Source organism: Podarcis pityusensis, assembly GCF_964106645.2.
Source record: "Podarcis pityusensis genome assembly, chromosome: 2".
Classification (NCBI taxonomy): domain Eukaryota; kingdom Metazoa; phylum Chordata; class Lepidosauria; order Squamata; family Lacertidae; genus Podarcis; species Podarcis pityusensis.
The window spans coordinates 7,545,910-7,565,455 of NC_138029.1; the positions used below are offsets into that span (position 1 = coordinate 7,545,910).

At 46.9% G+C, this 19,546-nt stretch overlaps 3 protein-coding genes across 6 annotated transcripts in view; 2 read left to right on the plus strand and 1 right to left on the minus strand.

Annotated features, from left to right (window-relative positions):
• LOC308470975 (retinol dehydrogenase 7-like) overlaps window positions 1–3,660 on the plus strand; it is a 267,166-nt gene extending 263,506 nt beyond the window's left edge. For all 4 annotated transcript variants that reach the window (XM_080994735.1, XM_080994736.1, XM_080994737.1 and 1 more), the window contains exon 5: window positions 3,409–3,660. In XM_080994735.1, the coding sequence (XP_080850861.1) occupies window positions 3,409–3,626 (218 nt within the window). In that variant the 3' untranslated portion in view covers window positions 3,627–3,660. The remainder of the gene's footprint in view (window positions 1–3,408) is intronic.
• LOC308470932 (tigger transposable element-derived protein 1-like) lies at window positions 26–2,634 on the minus strand. Its single transcript, XM_080994642.1, has 2 exons — window positions 2,327–2,634; window positions 26–1,860 (listed from the first exon to the last, which is right to left on the minus strand). Exon 2 carries the CDS (start codon window positions 1,841–1,843, stop codon window positions 143–145), a length of 1,701 nt encoding a protein of 566 aa, XP_080850768.1. The 5' UTR covers window positions 1,844–1,860; window positions 2,327–2,634; the 3' UTR covers window positions 26–142.
• Window positions 3,661–4,004: 344 nt separating the features above from the next.
• LOC308471058 (retinol dehydrogenase 7-like) lies at window positions 4,005–19,353 on the plus strand. The gene is made up of 6 exons (XM_080994977.1): window positions 4,005–4,217; window positions 7,431–7,502; window positions 9,194–9,515; window positions 10,313–10,571; window positions 17,263–17,420; window positions 18,266–19,353. Exons 3-6 carry the CDS (start codon window positions 9,203–9,205, stop codon window positions 18,481–18,483), a joined length of 948 nt encoding a protein of 315 aa, XP_080851103.1. The 5' UTR covers window positions 4,005–4,217; window positions 7,431–7,502; window positions 9,194–9,202; the 3' UTR covers window positions 18,484–19,353.
• Window positions 19,354–19,546: the final 193 nt, after the last annotated feature.

The window sequence follows — 19,546 nt, forward strand, 5'->3', positions numbered from 1 at the left end:
TTGGTACAACAAGAATTTATTAAGTGCTCTTTAAAGTCACACATACTGTAAAGAGCATTTCAAAAATTGAAGGAACAATAAATTAAGTTTCTAAACATGACAGAAAAACATTTAAAAATCAACAAAGTGTACAGTACATTTTCTAAGACTCTGGGGGACAACTTGAAGAAGGTTCCTCTTCCACTCTTTGCTTCTTGCTGAAGAACCTGTCCATGGTCTGCTGCTTCATCCGCCTTTTCAGCACCTCCCTGAAAGGCGACATGACCCTCGTATCAAAAGTGTTCACAATGTCATGTGCCACGTGCTTGTCAGGGTGGTGCCGCTGTGCAAAAGCCTGCACATCCTTCCACTTCAGGCAAATGTCCCTCAGTTCTTTGGAGGACAGCCGTTCCTCAGTTGCTTCCTCCTCTTCAAGCGAGGCCTGCTCCTGCGCAGCCTCTGCCTGCAGTTCGACCAGCTCCTGGGTGGTCAGCTCGTGGTCGTGCTCCTCCACCAGCTCGCTGATGTCCTCCTCTGTGACCTCCAGGCCCATGGTCCTCCCCAAGGCAACAATGTCCTGCACCGCTGTTGACTCTGGTGCATCAGAGTCACTTGGTGCCACACAGTCCGGCCACAGGCTGCACCAAGCGCAATTCAAATTTCTCTGGCTGATCCCGTTCCAGGCCGTGGTGATCATCTTCAAGCAGGTGATGATGTCGAAGTGGTCCTTCCAGAATTCCCGCAGGGTGATGGTGGTGCAATCAGTCACCTCGAAGCATCGCCTGAAAAGCTCCTTGGTGTAGAGTTTTTTGAAATTGGCGATGACCTGCTGATCCATCGGCTGGAGCAGTGGCGTGGTGTTAGGCGGCAGGAACATGATGCTGATGAAGCTGAACTCCTCCAACAAGTCCTCCTCAAGGCCTTTAGGATAAGCAGGAGCATTGTCCATCAGAAGCAAAGCCTTCAGCGGCAGGTCGTTGTCCAGTAGGTACTGTTTGACAGCAGGGCCAAAAGCAAGATTGACCCAGTCCACAAACAGCACACGTGTGACCCAAGCCTTACTGTTGGATCGCCACATGACACTCAGCTGCTCCTTGTCGACCTTGTGTTTCTTGAAGGCCCGTGGGTTCTCCAAGTGGTACACCAGCAGGGGCTTGATCTTCAGGTCGCCGCTTGCGTTGGCACAGAAGAGCAGGGTCAGACGGTCCTTCATGGGCTTGTGGCCAGGCAACTTGGCCTCCTCCTGTGTGATGAAAGTCCTTTTGGGCATCCTCTTCCAAAACAGCCCGGTCTCGTCGCAGTTGAAGACCTGCTGTGGAACGTAGCCCTCCATCTTCACAACCTCCAGGAACTCCGCTGCAAAGTCTTCAGCCGCAGAAACATCAGAACTGGCAGCCTCTCCATGCCTGACCACGCTGTGGATTCCAGATCTTGTCCTGAACCGGTCAAACCCGCCTCTGCTTGCCTTGAAGACTTCTGGCTCGCCTGAGGTTCCTGGCTGTTCCCGGACGAGGTCTGCGTGCAAGGCCTTGGCCTTCTCACAAATGACGGCCTCAGTCACTGTGTCCCCTGCACGCTGCTTCTCTTCTAACCAGATGAGCAGCAACTTCTCCACCTCCTCCAGAACAGCTGGGTGGTTCTTCACGATCCTGGTGACTCCCTTGGCTGCATCAGTCGCAAGGATCTTCTCCCTCATCTTCAGGATGGTCCCGATGGTCGATGGATTCCTCCCGTACTCCCTGGCGAGGTCTGTCACACGCATTCCACCGTCGTGCTTCCGGATGATCTCCTTCTTCATTTCCAGTGTAACCTTCGCCTTCTTCCCCTCGCTGGCCTCTGCAGCAGCAGTCTTCTTGGGTCCCATGGCAGCACAGCTCCTACCTTCGCAACCCCCCCTCAAAAAAATCAGTGCTTCACATCCAAAAAATTCAAAAGCACCCAGCCACCCACCACACAGAAATTCAAACCCAGAACCAAGTCCTTGAATTCCAAACACCCAGCCACCCACCACACAGAAATTGCAAACCCCTTCCCAACTGTTTCCCCAGCCCCTCCCCAACTGTTGCAAACCCCTCCCCAACTGTTCCCCCAGCCCCTCCCCAACTGTTGCAAACCCCTCCCCAACTGTTCCCCCAGCCACCCACCACACAGAAATTCAAATCCAGATTTTTTTTTTAAAAAAACAGCAGAGTGGCCCAATGGTCACAAAAAATCATAAAAATTCAGAAAAAAACCACACAAGCTTCCAGATTCTTGCAAACCCCTCCCCAACACCAAGTCCTTGAATTCCAAACACCCCAACCCAAAATCCAACCCCCCCAAAAAAAGTTTTAAAAGTTTAACTTACCAAATGGCTGCAAAAGAAGTTTTGGAAAAGCTTCAAAAATCACCAAAGTCTTCCAAAACCTCAAAAAAGGCTACCACACCGCGTGCTATGAGTTGCTCCTCGAAGTCAAGTCGCAACTGCACCTCTTCAAGCAATGCACCCTGGGTATTAACGGTTTTAAGAAAAAGGAAACAAACTTGCAAGACGTTTTCATCTTGCGAAGCAAGCCCATAGGGAAATTCGTCTTGCGAAGCAGCTCAAAAAACGCAAAACCCTTTCGTCTAGCGAGTTTTTCGTCTTGCGAGGCATTCGTCTTGCGGGGCACCACTGTACCTCAGCTTAAGAACATTTAAGAATGATTTGGTTTACAAATTCCACAAAACCGGAAATAGTGTCTTGGTTTGAGAACTTTACCTCGGTCTAAGAATGGAATCCGAACGGTGGAAGGGCACCGGCGGTGGGAAGCCTCATTAGGGAAAGCACGCCTCAGTTTAAGAACGGTTTGGGTTTAAGAACAGGATTCTGGAACGGATTAAGTTTCTAAACCGAGGTACCACTGTATTGTGAAAACTGAAATGCTGATGACTTTCAAAAACCATAAACTGAAATGAGGTGAACCAAACTCAAAGATTTTGGAGATATTGAAACTGAGAGAAACCAAAGTGGACAGGTTCGTCCATTGTAGATTTAAATCTTTTGAGAATGTGTTCTGTTTTGAAGCCTCCAAAATAGTTCCAGATGCATCTGCTATGATTTATCGCATTTTTTGCTCTAAAAGACTCACTTTTTCCCTCCTAAAAAGTAAGGGGAAATGTGTGTGCATCTTATGGAGCGAATGCAGGCTGCGCAGCTATCCCAGAAGCACACTGATCCCTCTTGCTGTTCTGGCTTCTGGGATTCAGAATTTTTTTTTTCTTGTTTTCCTCCTCCAAAAACTAGGTGCGTCTTGTGGTCTGGTGCGTCTTATAGAGCGAAAAATACAGTAGTTCTTCTAGGGAGAGGTATCTAGAAGCTAACCAGTCCATTCAGCTCCCAAAAGATTTAGGTTACCCCCTACATTTACAGCACTAACTTCTGTTTTGTTTCATATTTCTCACACACAGATTGCAAAATTGGCCAATATACCGTGAACATTGCCAGCAGCAAGCATCACCTGGTCACTGACTGTATGGAACATGCCCTGACATCCTGCTCCCCTCGCACTCGCTACTCTGCAGGATGGGATGCAAAGTTCTTGTACATTCCTGCCTCTTACTTTCCAACGTCCATCGTTGACTTCGTGGTGAGCTGCATTCAGCCCAAACCTGCTCAAGCTGTATAGATTGCTTTGAAGAAACCCTTTACAGTTGTCCAAATGAGCCAACAATCTGTGGATGCTTGTTTATGCAAAATAGAAAATGCAAGAAACAAACTTTTGCAAGCAGTATGAATTGCTTTGAAGAAAAAGCTTTACAGTTATATTTCCAGGGGGGAAGCCAGTAGATGGTGTTCCTGTTTTCAGTTTAGCTTATACTGTATTTCTATATATGGTGGCTGAGATAAGGGATGCAGCTGCCGGCATGGGAAAGAAGGAAGTGTCCTTGCTCTGAACCAGCTGCAGAGATAAGGAGGAATATGAGTGGAAGGCTACCTTGAACTCATGCTCTGACTTCAAAGTGTTAAATCGAAGGAGGTGCCCTTAGAAGTGGATGGGAATGACGGATAGCTGAGCCAGCTTCATAACTTTCTCTTTGAGTATTCTTTCATATACAGTTGTACCTTGGAAGTCGAACGGAATCCGTTCAGGAGGTCCGTTCGACTTCCAAAATGTTCAGAAACCAATCGGAAGCCGCACCGGACGTTTGAAAATCATTCCAGTTTTTGATTGTTCAGGAGCCGAAATGTACAAGTTCCAAAGCGTTTGGCAACCAAGGTACGACTGTACTTTAATTGTATATTAGCACCTGTTGCTGTTTCTTTGCTTATTGTGATAGTTGTTAATAAAGCTTGCATCTACTGCCTAAAAGTTTGAGATCCAAAGAACTCGCTGCTGCCTCAGGATTACCAGGGCTGGGTGATTGTTGGGGAGGCATAACCATTGGGCATTACAGTTGCCAAATGAGCCAACAAGCTGTGGATGGAATACAAGTCTAATTGCATCTTTTAGGATCCTAATGAGAGGCAGATTGGGTCATCAGTACCTTAAGGAGAAGTGATTTATTATTATTATTCCGAACTATTCTCTGATACAGCTGAAACTGCAATGCTTTACCACTCATTTACCCAGGAACAAAATACATGGGACTTCAGACTAAATTGTTGTTGTTTAGTCGTTTAGTCGACTCTTCGTGACCTCATAGACCAGAGCATGCCAGGCACTTCTGTCTTCCACTGCTGGTACCCCAGGGGCCATGGAGTCCAACCCCCTGCAATGCAGGAATCTCAGCTAAAGCATCCATGACAGATGTCCATCCAACCTCTGCTTAACAATCTCCAAGGAAGGAGAGTCCACAACCTCCCAAGGGAGACTCTTCCACTGTGAACTTGGGGGTGGGTGCTAAAATCACAGAAACCTGAGCTACATACACTTCCCAAGTAAAGTGGGGAAGACATCTCAAAAACCTCCATCTCAAAAATACGAATCATCACAGAATGTTTACAGTTCCAGCTTGTCAATACCCTACTCCAGGTGTGGTCTACAGGTGTGCCCAGCCCAGGCGGCGCTTACTTTTACGGGCAGCATGCCTGAGCCCAAAGTGATGCCAAAGCCCAGATGCGCTGCACCCCCCTAGCTACGTTCCTGGGCTGGGTCTCCAGAGGCTGTCGCTGGTGCTCCCTTTGACCTGATGGAGTCAAGCTGCTGGGGGCGGGGGGGGGGCTCGGGGTGTTTTCCATAAGGGAATAAAGTTTGCAAGGAAAGTGGCCGAGGCACCCGAAGTTCCCCTCCTGCTGTGGCTCCGAGCTCCCTGGGAGGAACCGCAGCAGGGAAACTTCTTTCCAGGAGGAGAAGTGCTCCTCTCTGACCCAACGCGTGGCAGTGCCAAAGTGAGCCTTGTGTATCCTGGGATCGCAGGAGCGATGGCAGTGGGAGGGCGGGGTGAGAGGAGCTGGATCAAAAGGGAGAGAGAAGCGGAACGAGGCTTGTTGCGCTAGGAAGGCGAACTAAACGGATCAATGGGTTCCTCCTGCAAAGCGGGCACTTGCTCTGTGGGGTGGTAACGCTCGGCTTGTGCTGAGGCACACCTTGCACCCGGCATGCAACAGTGTGCCAAGGAGCCTTGCGCTCACACTCCCTGAACTCTTGCCTCTTGGCTAGAAAACAGGGTTCCCACCTGACAGTTTGTCCTCTCACAGATTTGGTTACTAGACATAACGCTTGGCTGGAGCATGACCGTGGACACAGATGTAATCAAGTATCGGGGAAAACATTTTAGGGAAACATCTGCTAACACGTGTATTTGATAACGCTGGAAATGTGCTTAGATGGAAATACGTCATGTTCAAAGTGGTTTCACTACTGTTTCCAATTGTTGACTTCTGCTAATAAAAGGAGCCTCTGCAGAACTAGCCGGCAGCTGTTTTGGAGCTTGCTTGCCAGCTTGCTCCTGCCCAGCTCACCTGCATTCAACCTCCCGTCGTCCTCGGTATTCCTACACTCCAAAAGTGCTGGTGGTGGTGGGGAGATCGTTGTCTTCCAACTCCTGGCTCCTCCTTTGTCAAAGAGCAGAAGGAACACCACGTTAAAAAAAAGAGTCCCAGGAGGGTGCCTTATTGAGGCACCGGGGGGTGTGGGGTGTGGGGGTGGGTGGGTAAAAAAGCAGTGCTCCTAAGGGGTGCAAAATTTCCCTCCTTTGCCCCCAATGCTTTGGCTGTGGTCTCCTGGGTTTTTTTGCCCAGGACTCCTTTACACCTACCTTGCCTGTCAAGTGTCACGTCGTTTGCACCTGTGTCTCTTCTGTTTGCACCCCTTACCCATGTACCCGTATGTAACCCAGCCAAGTGGCAGTCACTTGTAGGCAGGCTTCTTCCTTTCTCTTTGGTTGGAGGAACCCAGTTGCAACTATCTCGCTTTGTGTCTTTGGCTTCCGATTTGAAGGAATGGGTTTTCCAAATCTAAAATCTGACTGTGCAGTCAGTCTGAAACGGGCCGCAAAATCCCCATTTTTCCTTCTCCAAGGGTAAAAACCATTAACTTGAGCCCTTGAGCAAATGTATAACAGGAACCCAGCTGTACAAACAAAGGTCTCTTTGTCGCCTAATGAATGGCCTTGTCAGTTCCAAAGTGGAGCAGGGATGGCACATCTGGGTCTTATCTTACATCCTGACCACACTGACGCACAGACCTTATCAGGTCTGACAAAAGACCGGGAACAGCGCCAGGAGTGTTCTTAGAATTGGTGACCTTCTTGCCCCAAGATAAGAGTATAGGAACAGGAACAGGAACACCTGTTTTTGGTCATGGATGTCAACTTACGTGTATAAGCTGACGTGGCTGGATTCCTGGGGAAGGGGAGAGAGGGTGCCTGGAGGATATATATACTGTATGCAATTTCTCTTGCTTTTGTGCTTGCGGTGAACCGATTCATGCAGTACCTTCTGCTATCCGGAGAGCAGAATAAACTCTTTCTCTGAATCAACCTCGGTGTCATTTGACTTCCTTTCTCCCTCCCAGGAGCAACGCAGACCCCACCAGTCGGTAAAGTCTAATAACGCTACAGATTCCCGGAGCCCAGCAAAATGGTTCTTTTCCTTTCCTAAAAATGACCTGCCTTGTCATTTTTAGGAAAGGAACAAGTGGAATGGGCAGAGGTACCAGAGGTTACAGATAAAAATGAAGTGGGGTTCCCTCCAGCCTTTTGTCCCTCTCTTCAGCGAGGTATTTAGAGAACCAGCAGTTTATCAATGTGGTGGTCTTTCCTTTTCACACCCACACACCCGCTGCTCCCTTCAACATGAATCTTCTGGTTATACATCCCCCATCCTTGAAACGTACCTAGATCTGTACTAAGCAAGAAAGAACAATGATCTTCATCACGCCTTTCAGTTCTGAATTGTTTCAGCACTCCAAGTTATTGACATCCACACTATGTAAACAATAAGCAAACTAACAAAAATAATATTTCATTATCTTATTTCTAATATGCAGGTTGCAAATCATTCCAACCGCTCTTTCTGCACACCAGCAGCAGAAAGGAAACCTACGGGACCGCCACTCCTGGTATGCCCCGCGGAGGACCTTAAGGTTCATATATAGCAACACTCTAGAGGTCCCGGGCCCTAAGGAAGTCAGATTAGCCTCAGCCAGGGCCAGGGCCTTTTCCACACTGGCTCTGGCCTGGTGGAACGCTCTATCTCATGAGACCAGGGCCCTGCGGGATCTGATTTCTTTCCGCAGGGCCTGTAAGACAGAGTTGTTCTGCCTGGCCTTTGGCTTGGAATCAGCCTGATCCCCCCCCCTCTTTCCTTTTCCTTCTGTGATGGAACTCCTATTTGGGGACTTCCCTGACTTCTTTCTGGCCCACGTAGGACCAATCTGGATAGTTGGCCTTGGTGAAGATTTGGTGTTTTCTCCCCCCAAACAGTTTTTGATCTGGGCTTCCACTGAAATGAGGCTGCATTTTAAGTTGTACTTGAATCCTATTTTTAAGTTGTAGTTTAATCAATTGTTTTTATACCTGATGTTAGCAGCCTTGAGCCCGGTCTTGGCCGGGGAGGGTGGAATATATCTATCTATCTATCTATCTATCTATCTATCTATATCTATATATATCTATATATCTTTAAAAGTCATTTGTGGAGTCTTTCTCTATATATGTACTAGAATTCAAGCACCAAAGCAAGCTGGCCAGGTCCAGCCTCACCCTTCCTACTCTAGGTGAAATGTAATTTTGCAAGCACTCTGCCCATCTTTCTATCAGCAGGAGGGATGTGCTTCCGTAAGAAAGATATGCTCAACCCCAGGCTTTCTTCCTGCTCTAGAAAAAAGATTTATTTGCTCTATCCATACATGAACAGAACACAGGGGAAAGGGGCTGAATCTGTGGCACAGAGCTCTGCAGTGGGAGGGATTTGGTATGTTTCCCTCACCCACAGATTTCACAATTAGTTTAAAGAAGGCGGTTAAGTTTCGCCAATCCTTGCCAGAAGGGAGGAGCTCCCTTTGCAGCCAGCGGAGTATGAAAAACAGCAACAGGCAGATAAGGAGCAACTGCAAACGGGAGAAGGAAGCACTGCTTTTCCTGCCGCACAACTGAAGCTGAGAGCCTTTCCTCTAACCAGCCGCAGGACTGTCTCTTCCCTTTTAAAAATAAAATAAAATAAAAATTGTCCAGTAGCACCTTATAGACCAACTAAGTTTGTTTTGGTATAAGCTTTTGTGTGTATATGTATCTGAAGAAGTGTGCAGACACATGGAAGCTTATACCAGAACAAACCTAGTTGGTCTATAAGGAGCTACTGAACAATTTTTTATTTTTTATTTTGACTGTGTGAGACCCACACGGCTACCTACCTGAATCTTCCCTTTTCAATTATGCATGATAGTAACTTCCTGTCTCCACTAACATGTGCTTATAACAACTTTATTCCTGGGCACCCTTTAAAGGCCGAGAAACATTTCCAGAAAAAGTTCAGAACTTTAAAAGGTACATGCAAGTACATGTACGTTATCTTCTTATCAGCTTGCTACACCTGTTTTTCTTTAACCTGCCTCTGCTCCAAGCAGCTCATTGCACCATCCAAAAATTCTCCTTTCCCTCAACAACACTGCAAGGGAGGCGAAATTCAGCAGTGGCAACATCAAAGGTCTCCCGCTGAGCTCTGTGGTGGAGTAGGGATTCGACTTTTGCCCCTCCAAGTCCTGCCAGGGGTGTGTATGCTTCCTAATGCTTGAATTCTTTTTCCCTACAGGTTTCAGCCATGTGGCTCTACCTGGCTGCCCTGCTGGGGCTTTACTTCCTTTGCCGATGGTACCAGGAGAGACAGACGGTGGAGAACCTGACGGAGAAATATGTCTTCATCACGGGGTGTGACTCTGGCTTTGGAAACCTACTTGCCAGGCAGCTGGATGCCCGGGGCCTGCGGGTGCTGGCAGCCTGTCTCACGCAGAAGGGGGCAGATCAGCTGGGCAAGGGCACCTCAGGGCGCTTGAAAACCACCATTCTGGATGTGAGCAGCACAGAGAGTGTGGCGGCTGCGACGGAGTGGGTGAAAGGGTGCATTGGAAGCAAAGGTGAATCTCTACCTTCCTTGTGGTGCCTCTGTGCTATTGGTGGGACGGGGGACGCCCCTTGCTTCATCTCCAGGGCTGGCACCATGCCCCTCCCCAGTTGGGCACCCAATAGGGAAGCTCGGCGGGGGCGTGGCTTGCTGCTCAAAGGCAGCCGCGCCAGCCATCCCCACAATTGCACACACATTTTCTTCGAGTCACCCACCCTCCACTCCCTTGAGATTAGCTGTTCCTGAGACTTTGCTATGGATCTCTGGTTGGTCGCTCTGTTTAACCAGGGGGCCTGGTAGGAGTTTTTTTCCCAATTGGCTAAATTGGCCCGGCCTCTTGGTTTTTTTCGCCTACCTCGTAGCAACCGTCACAACTTTCGTGGTACTTGGCGGTTAGGCATTGGAATGTGTTGTTGGTGTTTCGGGGGGCAAGGTGTGGCCATCGCCTTCCCTGACAATTTTGGGTATTCCGCTAAAGGAATCCAGTGGTCGTGGATCCTGTCCGATGCCCTTGGGGCGGGGGGCCATGGCACGACCCTCAGTGACATCAGAAAGAGAGCCTTTAGTTGGATTAGCATCAACAGGCCTCCCCTACTGGTGGTTAACCCCTCCTCAGACTCACCCCTCTACGAGTGGGTGGAGTCTAATGTTCCGTGGTCCAATGCCTAAGCCAATACCTTCTCACATGCTGTAATCAATAAAGTTGTGGCCTTTACCTTACCCATTAACCTTACATTCTGTGTCCACGTGTCTTTATTCCCCAAGCGGGGATCGGGTCCTTGAATCACAAACATACGTTCTTTCTCACAGGACTCTGGGGCTTGGTGAACAACGCAGGCACAGCTCTACCATCAGGTCCCAACGAATGGCTGACCAAAGATGACTTTGCAAAGGTGATCAATGTCAACCTTCTTGGGATGATTGATGTGACACTACACATGGTGCCTCTGGTGAGGAGAGCCAGAGGGAGGGTGGTCAACATCTCCAGTGTGAATGGACGCCTGGTAATCTATGGAGGTGGTTACTGCCCATCCAAGTTTGGTGTGGAAGCCTTCTCTGACAGCCTGAGGTAAAAACAGCAGCTCTTTAATGTCTTCTTTTGCTTACTTTAGTGCAACATCTGCCATACTCCCTAACCACTTGCCAGGCTGGAAGTGGCTGATGCGAGTCCTCCTGGTTTAGTTGCCAAGTCTGGGGAAAGTGGGCTGCAGGGAAGAAAGAGCTGGGAAATATGGCAGCTGCTCAGGGCTTTGCCCAAGACTCGCACAACTTGAGATGAATGTATCCAGGAAGGATCTCAAAAGAGAAGATAGACAGGGACTGGAAGGTGTCTAAAGGATACTTGCAAAACCATATTGAAAAATCAGAACTCCTATTAGAATAAACAAGTTCCGTTTTAAATACTGAAATACTAAGATGGATGACAATGTGTAATAGAAAAAGAAGCATGAAATTAGGTTAAAGGTGTGTGAAAAAAAGTAACAGAAGTGGATAGAAATTGCAATTGAGTAGATTGGAAGTCTAACACAAAGGTGGGGTGAGGGGTGGTGGATGGTGATGGGAAAAGGAATTATCTGTGGGATTGAGTGTAGGTATGTTTGAACATTTTTAAGGATTGTATGAAATGTATGTTTGTATGCTTGTATATTCGCAGTATGTGTGTATTAATGCTGAATTATTTTAATAATAAAAAATTTTCGGAAAAAGAAAAAAGAAGGTATCCAGGCACAGGCCATGCCCACATCTGGCCTTGAACCAAACTTTTCAAATCACAAGACCACAATTGGATGTGTGGCTCTCAGTCCAGGACCTTCTCATTAATGGTGAACATGCTATGGATGTCCCCCTGTTTTCCTTAGAATAGTTCGTGTAGAGTGTGGTGGTAAAGGGTTAACCTTTCTGTGTCTCACGTCTGAGGGAAGGGCTTCCACGGGAAGTCAGCCAGGATGTTACGTCACAGCTCTTTGTTGTGCTGTGAGAAGTGCTTTCGTTTTTCAGTCGGTCGCTGCTCCGAGGAAGAAAGGAGTCAGAGAAAATGGAGCTGGATACTGATGGCCTGTAAATATGCTGTTTTTGCTTAATAAAATGCTTCTAGAATAGAGAAGCTGTCTGGACTTGATTTAATGTCTTTCTCACACAGACCAAAGCTGTGCATCTGCTAATTGCTTTCTCTCGGGGCTGCGCTTGAAAAGCTGGCGCAACGGAAGCGTAAGCTGGATAGAAAAGCAATAAATCTTCAGGTTATGGAACCACGCCAAAAGTGTGAGAAAGAACGTAACTTAAAAGCCTGCAGGTCAGCTTGATCTACTGCCAGAGGCTTCAAAGGCAGATCTGAGTTTGCTGACGGAGGGGAACAACGGAGCCAAGGCTTTCCGGAATGCCCGGTTTAGCAGAAGAGTGAGTATTCAAGCTACTCTAGCCGACAGAAGGGAAGGGGAAAGAATGGCCCATCCCCAGGGACAGGTCTTTGGGTTTAATATGCAGTGTCAGAGACTGAGTGGCCAAAATTGGCTGGAATGGTCTTTTGCAATGGAGTACCTGCTAGTGGGGGAGCAGCTGTGGCACTTGGTGCAACCCCCACAGCCCGAAGTTGGGAATGCAATGGCTGAGGAAGCTGCAGTTCAAACTGAGCTGAAACAGCGTGTGCTCAGAATTCTGGCTGAAAGCGTCGAGGCTTGTCTTTTGCCAGTCCTACAGGGTGCCAATGAGCCAAGGGTCGCTTGGGAATCCCTCCTAAAAGCTTGTGGAGCTGGAGGCAAGGACCAGGAAGTGGCTGGAGTTGCACCAGAGGTGGCAGAGAGCCAAGATGGCGCTGGCCAGAGCCTTGAGAGCTCTTCGAAAGCTGAGAGGAGCCTTAAGCCCCCAAGGGGGAGTGAAGGGACTGTTGCTATTCCTGTTGCTGCTGCTGGTGCTGTTGCTGTGCCTGAGAGCTGTTTGGATGCTGCAACACATCCCCCAGCCGGGGGGAGACTGTTGCCGTGACAACCGCAGAGGACGTCTGCAGAGGCCCCAGTCAGGGGGGCAATGAGAGGGAAAGCGTTGCCATGACAATTCTTCAGGAATGTCAACAACCAGAAACCCTCACTGTCGTCATAGACTCAGGAGCGACAAACACTCTACTGCCCTCTCCTGATCTTTTGCGAAATTGCAGGACAGTAAAAACTGACAGATTTGTGACGCTTGCTGATGAGAGTCAAAAAACGCTCACACAGGCCGGGACACTTTATTGTTCCTTTCTTAAACATGAAATTCAAGCTTTTGTGGTGCCATGTTTAGCTAATTGTTTGCTAAGCATGTCTGATTTAATTGCTGACAATTTCTGTGTGTCTTTTGCAGTTAACCAGTGTGTGTTTTCCAGGAATGGTGAACAGCTGTACTCAGTACAGTTCAAAGGCAATTTTTTTCTTATAGAGATGCCGCTTTCTACTGAGGATGACACCGAAGATGCAAGGGGGCAATGTGTGAATGTAGTGCCCCATGATGGTTGCCCACATATCTGGCACCGCAGATTTGCTCATCTGAATTGGAGTTATGTCAAAAAGGCACCTGAACTGACAGAAAGGTGCAAATTTAAGGCTTGTGACAAATTCTTGGATTGTCATGCTTGTAAACAGTCCAAGATTGTGACATGCTCTTATCCTAAGTCAGAGAGAAAGAGCACTCAATCTTTTGAGTTAATTCATGCAGATTTGTGTGGTCCAATGTCAGTTGAGTCATTGGGTGGGTCAAAATTCTCTCTTCTCTTAATTGATGATTTTTCTCGGAATTCGTGGACTTTTGCTATGCGTACTAAAGGGGAGGCGACTGGGTTGATCAGGGATTGGATCACTGCAGTTGAAGTGACCTTCTCCACCAAAGTTAAGAACATCCAAAGTGACAGAGGTTCAGAGTTCACTGGTTCTGCTTTGCAGGATTTCTTTAGGAAGAAGGGGATTAGCCACCGATTGACCGCTCCCTGCAGTCCACAGCAGAATGGAATTGTGGAAAGGAAGAATAGGACGATTCAGGAAGCAGTGTCGTCCATTTTATGGGATGCAGGGCTACCCCAAAAGTTTTGGTCTGAAGCCTGGAGATTTGTGGTGTTTACACAGAACAGAGTGTACAACTCAAGTGTAGGGAACACACCCTATTTCCTGCTGCATGGTAAGAAGCCCAAGATGCACTACCTTCGTGTGTTTGTTTGTGAGGCCTGGGTTCTTATTCCAAAGGCTCTACGCAAGAAAGGTGAGCCAAGATCCAAGAAAATGATCTTTGTGGGGTATGAGCCTGGCTCAAAGGCCTGGCGGTTCGCGTACCCAAGTGGAAACCAGTCAAGGTTGGTGATCAGCAATAGTGCTGAGTTCTGTGAACAGGCTGGGTGGTCACGTCTTCATGCTAATCCAGACGCGCTTTTGCAGCAGTTCTATGACTCAGACGGTGAGGAGGAAGAGGAACTTGTTGCTGGGGACCGAAGTCCAGAGCAACGGGGTCCACCACAGAAACAGAGTCCAAGGCAGGGACAGCTCAGGATCCCTCAGAGGGGGGAACCTAGAACACCTCCTCCAGCAACTGTCAAGTCTGAGGCAAAGAGTGAGCCTTCCTCACCTGCTGGACCAGCTGTAAGGCCCAAAAGGTGCAGCAGGTCAGAGGGGGAAGACACTGAAGTTGAGGATGATTTAGTAGGACCCAGTGAGTCAGAAGGAACACCAGGTTTCACACTGAGGAGGTCAGCGAGGTCAACCAAGGGGAAGCCTCCTGATCGTTTTGAAGCTACAGGTGTCTGGGTGGGTGTAGCCAGGTGTGAACCTGAATCCTTCGAGGATATTCAGAATTTGCCTCAGGAAGAAGCCAGCAAGTGGCATGAGGCAATGCACAAGGAGATGAGATCCATGGAAAATCTAGGTGTGTTCTCGCTCACAGAGTTGCCACCGGGCAAACAAGCTGTGAGTTGCAGATGGGTTTATCGCCTTAAACCCACTGACGCTGGAGAACCACAGTATAAAGCTAGATTAGTGGCTCGTGGATTCACTCAAAGGAAGGGAATTCACTTCACGGAGGTGTATTTGCCCACCTCAAGATGTGAGACGCTTAGGAAGCTTCTATCCGTCGCGGCACAGAGAGGTTGGCGGGTAAACCACTTTGATGTGGATGTTGCCTACCTGAACTCAGATCTCCAGGAGGAGCTGTACATGCTTCCTCCTCCAGGGTTTGAGATCATGAGGCAAGGCATTGTGTGGCGATTGCACAAATCCATCTATGGGTTACGTCAATCTGCCAGAAACTGGAATATGTGCCTGAATGAAGCCTTGGAAGAGCTAGGTTTCAGAAGAAGTGTTGCTGACAGTTGCCTTTATCTGAAAGGATCAGGTGCAACACAGGAATTTGTGCAGATTTTTGTAGCTGATTTGCTGTACTTCTCAGAGACAGGTAAAGAGGCAGAAAAGTTTGCTAGGGAGCTTGGTAAACGGTTCAAGCTCAAGCAGCTTGGAGCTGTCAAGATGTATCTAGGCGTATATATTGTCAGGGCACAAGATGGAAGTTTCTTGCTCAGCCAGAAAGGCAAAATTGAGCAACTGCATCAGAAATTCAGGATGAATGATTGTGCAGGAGTAAGAAGTCCTATGGAGACTAGTTTTGTAAAGGACAGTCAGCAAGTAGAACGTGCTGCGTTCGAAAATGCTGAAGTCTTTCAGTCAGCTCTAGGAAGTTTGCTGTATTTGTCCCAGTGGAACAGACCAGATATAGCATTTGCTGTCAATCTGCTCAGCAGGGAGGCTTCAAATCCTTCTCGAATAGAGAAGCTGTCTGGACTTGATTTAATGTCTTTCTCACACGGACCAAAGCTGTGCATCTGCTAATTGCTTTCTCCCGGGGCTGCGCTTGAAAAGCTGGCGCAATGGAAGCGTAAGCTGGACGGAAAAGCGATAAATCTTCAGTTCGGGCCCAACATGCTTTATAGAAATGTTGATTACCATGTTGAAAAGTGTGTGCTTTTTCCAGCTATTTACATACCACTTAATTGTCAAGATGTGGGACTGAGAAGTTATCTGCACATATGCACTGCCCATGCTCACGTAGCAGGGAGGTCACTGTTAGCACTCCATTCTCTGTTGAGATGCATGGATGCCAACATCCAGGTTTCTGTGATATGGCGGACAGACCGTGGAAAATACTAATTTACTCTCAGAGGCTGTGAGACAATTTAAAGTGGTGAATGTACAAACCACCGAGGTGGGAAGGGCTGAGGTGGTAGGTTCGAGGAAAATGCAAGGGAAAGTAAGGGTGGTTCATAACAAAAATTGCACCTTGTGTGAATGGATTTGGGAGGATTTGACTGTGATGGAGACAAAACAGGAAGGGAGGGCAAAAGGTATGGGAGGCTACTATATGTGGTGGCAATGTAAAGTTATTAAGAAGACCTGGGAAGTGACATATAAAGATTTGAAGAGAATGTGGAAAATGTTTTTCGTTAAAAAAACAGACGCTATGATTTTGGAAGGCACAGGACTTAATGGATTTATTGAGCAAAAGACTCTGTTCCTGCACTGGAGAGTGGACGCCAGGCCAAGACCAACCCATCCCTATACTGTGGTTCCTCTAGTTAGGAACTTAATTTGTTCCAGAGGTCCATTCTTAACCTGAAACTGTTCTTAACTAGAGGCGTGCTTTCGCTAATGGGGCCTCTGTGCCGCCAGCACACGATTTCCGTTCTCATCCTGGAGCAAAGTTCTCAACTCGAGGTAACTCTGCCAGATTAGCAGAGTTTGTAACCTGAAGCGTTTGTAACCTGAGGCGTTTGTAACTCCAGGTACCACTGCAGGAGGAAGAAGCCACCACCAAAGAAAATAAAGAATATTGGCAAAATAAATTAATGAACTATGCAGGCCATATTAGATAATTTGAAACCCAAGAAAGACAGGGGGTAATGTTTAATGCATGCTTTGTAAGCTTTGTGTATAGGTTTCTACCTTAATTGAACTTCTAAAAGTCACTTGTAATAAGATGAATAAGGTTTTAAAATGGGATTAAGAATATAAGATTTTATGGACATGCATGAATCTGTATAAAATAATGGAACCAGGAGGGGGAGTGGAGGGAAGTCAATCAAGTTTTATGGTTTAAATTTTTGATTGTGATGAGTGTTGTTGTTTTTTTGTTATCATAAAATTAATACATGGTTGCCGACAACTAAGCCATGAATGTGTAGCATTTGGAGAGAAATTCTGTGTGGCATCTTCTCAGGGTTGTTTGCACTGTAATCTTTTTCTGCACAAAGGAGGTTTGGTAAAACCCTTAATTGCTCCTTTTTTAAAACATGGGGTCCCAGTACCCAAAAAACAGGGTCTTGTTCCTTTGATGCAAGTGACCTTTTCCCTCTTAACAAGAAGACTGGGCAGAGATGGCAGAGGCTGCAGAAAGGAGGGTGGGAAGCAGCCCTGGCAGAAAAGGCTCCTTGCTCTCTGCAGCAACTTTCCCCCACTTGGTTAAGGTCTCCCTTCAGGAAGGCATTTGATGTATCAGTGAGACTTTGAATCATGTCCTCATGACTGTCTCTTAATACAACTGGTGCTGTGTCGTACACAATCCTCTCCTGGGTAGGGCGTATCCTGGCTCCTGCAAGAGGGCAGAAGGCAGGGGAGCTGCATTTCCCAACTTTTCTTTCTCCTCAATTTTTGGATTTCTTTTTTTAAAAAGAAAGATGTTCCTATCCATGGACCCAAGTTCCTGACCTGCATACCTATGACTCAGTAGGCAATGATGTTTCTTCCTCTGCGTTTCAGACAAGAGCTCCATCCTTTTGGAGTCCAAGTCAGCATTGTTGAACCTGGTGGTTTCCAAACAAACATTTTCACACAAGCAATAGAGAATTTAAAGAAAGTATGGAACCGAGTGCCGTCTGACATCAAAGAAGTCTATGGGGAACAGTACTTGGAGAACTGTAAGTAGACGCAGAGGGGATTTCAGCATGGTTTGCATTTTCCTGCAAACATACCCAAGTCACACTTCATGAAGAAATATATTAACCAATTCATAGCTCTGCTTAGGAATTCAAACTCCTCTAAATTTAGCAACAAGTTCTCCAGACCAACTATGTGTACAAAGACAACTATGAACAACTATGTGTACAGAACAACTATGTGTACATAATATACCAAAATGCACTAAGCAAATTGATCACAATAAAAAAAATTCACTATGCAAGGAAATAATGTTTGCCAAAATTTGTATACAGTGGTACCTCAGTTTAAGTACAGACCGGTTTAAGAATCATTTGGTTTACAAATTTCACAAAACCGGAAATAGTGTCTTGGTTTGAGAACTTTACCTCGGTCTAAGAACGGAATCCGAATGGTGGAAGGGCACCGGTGGTGGGAAGCCTCATTAGGGAAAGCACGCCTTGGTTTAAGAACGGTTTGGGTTTAAGAACAGGCTTCCGGAACGGATTAAGTTTTTAAACCGAGGTACCACTGTATTGTGAAAACTGAAATGCTGACTTTCAAAAGTCATAAACTGAAATGAGGAGAACCAAACTGAAAGATTTTGGAGATACTGAAACTGAGAGAAACCTAAATGGACAGGTTCATCCATTGTAGATTTAAATCTTTTGAGAATGTGTTCTGTTTTGAAGCCTCCAAAATAGTTCCAGATGCATCTGCTTTGATTTAGTTCTTCTAGGCAGAGGTATCTAGACGCCAACCAGTCCATTCAGCTCCCAAAAGATTTAGGTTACCCCCTACATTTACAGCACTAACTTCTGTTTTGTTTCATATTTCTCACACACAGATTGCAAAATTGGCCAATATACCGTTAACATTGCCAGCAGCAAGCATCACCTGGTCACTGACTGTATGGAACATGCCCTGACATCCTGCTCCCCTCGCACTCGCTACTCTGCAGGATGGGATGCAAAGTTCTTGTACATTCCTGCCTCTTACTTTCCAACGTCCATCGTTGATTTCGTGGTGAGCTGCATTCAGCCCAAACCTGCTCAAGCTGTATAGATTGCTTTGAAGAAACCCTTTACAGTTGTCCAAATGAGCCAACAATCTGTAGATGCTTGTTTATGCAAAATAGAAAATGCAAGAAACAAACTTTTGCAAGCAGTATGAATTGCTTTGAAGAAAAAGCTTTACAGTTATATTTCCAGGGGGGAAGCCAGTAGATGGTGTTCCTGTTTTCAGTTTAGCTTATACTGTATTTCTATATATGGTGGCTGAGATAAGGGATGCAGCTGCCGGCATGGGAAAGAAGGAAGTGTCCTTGCTCTGAACCAGCTGCAGAGATAAGGAGGAATATGAGTGGAAGGCTACCTTGAACTCATGCTCTGACTTCAAAGTGTGAAATCGAAGGAGGTGCCCTTAGAAGTGGATGGGAAAAAGGACGAGAGCATAAAGCACTTGCTACAGAAACGGTGGAAAGCTGCTCCAGGACGCTATAAAAGGCCCCAACTGCAGCAATCAATTGGGATTCCAGTTTGGACTGACCGGGTAAAGTGCCAAGCATATTTTGGCCTGAGAAAGAGGGGTGCCATCACCGGTTTCTGGAATGTCTCCGTCAAAAATGACGGATAGCTGAGCCAGCTTCACAACTTTCTCTTTGAGTATTCTTTCATATACAGTTGTACCTTGGAAGTCGAACGGAATCCGTTCAGGAAGTCCGTTCGACTTCCAAAACGTTCAGAAACCAATCGGAAGCCGCACCGGACGTTTGAAAATCATTCCAGCTTTTGATTGTTCAGGAGCTGAAATGTACAAGTTCCAAAGCGTTTGGCAACCAAGGTACGACTGTACTTTAATTGTATATTAGCACCTGTTGCTGTTTCTTTGCTTATTGTGATAGTTGTTAATAAAGCTTGCATCTACTGCCTAAAAGTTTGAGATCCAAAGAACCCGCTGCTGCCTCAGGATTACCAGGGCTGGGTGATTGTTGGGGAGGCATAACCATTGGGCATTACAGTTGCCAAATGAGCCAACAAGCTGTGGATGGAATACAAGTCTAATTGCATCTTTTAGGATCCTAATGAGAGGCAGATTGGGTCATCAGTACCTTAAGGAGAAGTGATTT